At 49.5% G+C, this 1,433-nt stretch overlaps 1 protein-coding gene across 1 annotated transcript; it reads left to right on the top strand.

Annotated features, from left to right (window-relative positions):
* ENH_00044260 (hypothetical protein, conserved) lies at positions 1–1,307 on the top strand (the record flags this gene model as incomplete). The annotated part of the gene is made up of 1 exon (XM_013580902.1): positions 1–1,307. A coding segment is annotated over one exon (1,307 nt), but the record flags the coding sequence as incomplete, so codon positions are not given.
* Between the last annotated feature and the right edge of the window lie 126 nt (positions 1,308–1,433).

The raw sequence follows: 1,433 nt of genomic DNA, 5'->3' as shown, positions 1-1,433 counted from the left end.
AGGAGCCAAAAGTTGAGGAGACACCAGTGACGACGAAAGAGAGCCACAAAGAAACGAACCTCGTTGGTGAACAGAAACCTCCACAGCCTGAGTGGCCTCCTGCTGCAGGGGGTGGCGAGCCGGGCAACTATGACCCCGAAGATGCAGCAGCACCTACCGCAGATGACCCTGGTGTTGCTGCACATGAAGCAACACGGGAAGAAGAAGCTGAAGCACCAGCACAAACAGAAGCAGTGAAGCAGAAGACCGCCGACGCTTCTACAGCGTTAAAAGCGGCTTTGGATGAGTTTTCGCAAAATGCTGAGAAGGCTGGAGCAGATGTGCAACTGGACTTTTGCCGCCGGTATATCCCTGGATTTACAGGTGCATATCATTTGAGTGCTGTGGCCTACGCCCAGTCCCTTGTAGATGTAGCACTTCAACAGGATCCAAAAGAGTCTGCTAGTCTTCGTGAAAAAACAACGCACTTGGTGAGGATAGCTTTTGCAGCTTCACTGTTGGAGGCAATGAACATGCGTATGAAAGAACTAAAAGCAAATAAGGAACGGTTTATGGAATCTGCTGACGCGAAAGCGCATTCGCGAAGGGCCTCGACAGGCTCTACACTTTCGAGGGACGCTGTAGAAGAACCAGCTGTGGACTTCACGCCTGTGAAATTCTCCTACTTTTTAAAGAAATTCAATAAACATCTGGGCGGCATCTCGGATGCTGTAAAACGGGCTGACAAGAGAGAAAAAGAGGCAGGAATGACAACGATTCAAGGGGATGTCACAAAGTATCAAGCAGAGTGTCTCGTGGAGTTTCTAGCTGGCTCTATCATACAGATCTTGGGTGACCGAAAAGTTCCAGACAAGATGGCCCAGAACTTCAGTCGATTAGTAGGTGATCTGGGGGAATTTTGCGATCAAAATAAGGGCATGCCTCACCAGCATTCATGGACTAATTATCTTTCCAGGTTTGAATGCCCGGCGAGCGTGATTGAGAAGGCTGACCAGCGGTTTAGCAACCTTGGAATCTTTGGGGCACTCACCGATTTTCTCTCCCACACTTCCCAAGCTCTAGTTAAAAGGAGAACAGCTGCTCACCACGACCCAAAGTATTTAGAGCATATAGACAAACACTGGAACGTCGCCCAGTTGCAGAAGCTCGCAGAAGAAATCATAGATGCTGACCGGCAAGGCAAGGAGAAAGCTCACCAGCATAAACAGGCTATACTGGAAGCTGCAGGAGACCTCTCGGAATTCGAAGATGCTCCAGCAGGCGATGTTGACGTGCTGCTTTTAAAGGCGGGAATTGCTTTACTTTGAAATGTCAGGTTCATCAGTGGCTTAATGTGACTGTGCTTTTCCCGCTGGCAGGCCGTTCTCTACGTAATGGGCATGCTTGATCTCAGTCTCTGGCTCAACTGCTGTTTATGGGGCCTCCCTGCGCTT

This window comes from Eimeria necatrix, genomic scaffold (genome assembly GCF_000499385.1).
Source record: "Eimeria necatrix Houghton genomic scaffold, Enh_scaff3295, whole genome shotgun sequence".
Taxonomy (NCBI): domain Eukaryota; phylum Apicomplexa; class Conoidasida; order Eucoccidiorida; family Eimeriidae; genus Eimeria; species Eimeria necatrix.
Note: the sequence above shows the minus strand (reverse complement) of the source record. Positions and strands in the feature narration are given on the sequence as shown.